The sequence below is a fragment of the Penaeus monodon genome, chromosome 23 (assembly GCF_015228065.2).
Source record: "Penaeus monodon isolate SGIC_2016 chromosome 23, NSTDA_Pmon_1, whole genome shotgun sequence".
Classification (NCBI taxonomy): domain Eukaryota; kingdom Metazoa; phylum Arthropoda; class Malacostraca; order Decapoda; family Penaeidae; genus Penaeus; species Penaeus monodon.
Genome location: NC_051408.1, coordinates 14736514 through 14737671, shown reverse-complemented (window position 1 = coordinate 14737671; position 1158 = coordinate 14736514). Strand labels below are relative to the sequence as shown.

The following is a 1158-nucleotide window of genomic DNA, read 5'->3' as shown; positions in this document are numbered from 1 at the left end:
CGGATGACGACGGAAAGAACAGGACTTTGAGCGGTTCAATTTTGCCGGAAGAGCTGTCGATGATTTCCATTGAGCAGCGTGCGGACCCCGAGGAACTGGAGGAGGCAGACTGGTCGATAATTACCCAGTGGTCGTCGAGGGACCGAGGGAGCGACAGTGACGAAGGCGACGACGGAGTCCGAGAGGTTGGACAGCGACGGGGATCGCCGGTCGAGGAGGACGGTCAGCAGGGTGTGACTTCAACTTACAGGAGGTTGGGAGATGAAATCACCTTCGACAGCCCTCCTCTGACGCCCAGAGAAGAAGTCGACATCAAGTACGACTCTACGACGCCGCTCGACCCCATCAGCGAGAAGGACGAAAGCGACGAAGACAGCGAGGCGGCGAGCAAGGCGGTCCCGTCGAGGTTAAAGGCAAAGCTCTCCTCGGCCATGAACGATCTCCTCTCCATCGGCCAGGACGACTCAGCCGCGGACGACTCAGTTCAGTCCGACGCGGCAGAAACCGCCGGCGCCGAAGAAGAGGCGGGAAAGGCAGATGAGGAAGAAGAGAGATCAAAATCAGCGGACGAGGGAAGTAAAGGTAGTTCAGAATCGGAAGAGGAAAGTGGAAGCAGCTCGGAAACGGGGGAAGGCGACAAAGACGCCGAAAAGGATGCCAACAGGACGCCAGCAGAAGACGGCAACGCGCGAGCGAGTGGCGAACCCCCAAAGGAAGGGGAAAAGAAGCGCACCAAACGGGGACGCATCACGAAGAAGAGGAAAGCAAGTCCCATCCACCTGGCGGGGGCGCTGAGGACGTTCAGCAACCCCATCAGCTACTTAGGAGGCCCCAACATCGAATACGAAGAGGTCAGGGAAGGCAGAGAACGCCAGGACAGCGTGACGTCCATCACATCTCTGGACTAGGGAGCATCTCTTCCCACTGTGGATTCTTCATTTATTTCAGATGACAAAAAATGCGTCACAAATGAATAATGATTTACATGAACCTCATTTTCTGTCACTGCTTTGTAGTTCAAAAAGTACCGTCATTTGATTGTTCAGTGTATATTTGTTTTTGTTTGTTTTTCATTTCTTTTTCCCCCTTAGACTTGTATATAATGATAATTGAAATGTAGATAAAGACAAACCAGTTGTTATGAATAGTGTCTTGGGA

General features: G+C 52.8%; 1 protein-coding gene across 1 annotated transcript in view; it reads left to right on the top strand.

The window, feature by feature from the left end:
* The window catches only part of LOC119587803 (cylicin-2-like), a gene marked incomplete in the record, with an annotated part of 8073 nt that extends 6916 nt beyond the window's left edge, over positions 1 to 1157 (top strand). The window contains 1 exon segment of the mRNA XM_037936501.1: positions 1 to 1157. Within this exon segment, the coding sequence (XP_037792429.1) occupies positions 1 to 908 (908 nt within the window).
* Between the last annotated feature and the right edge of the window lies 1 nt (position 1158).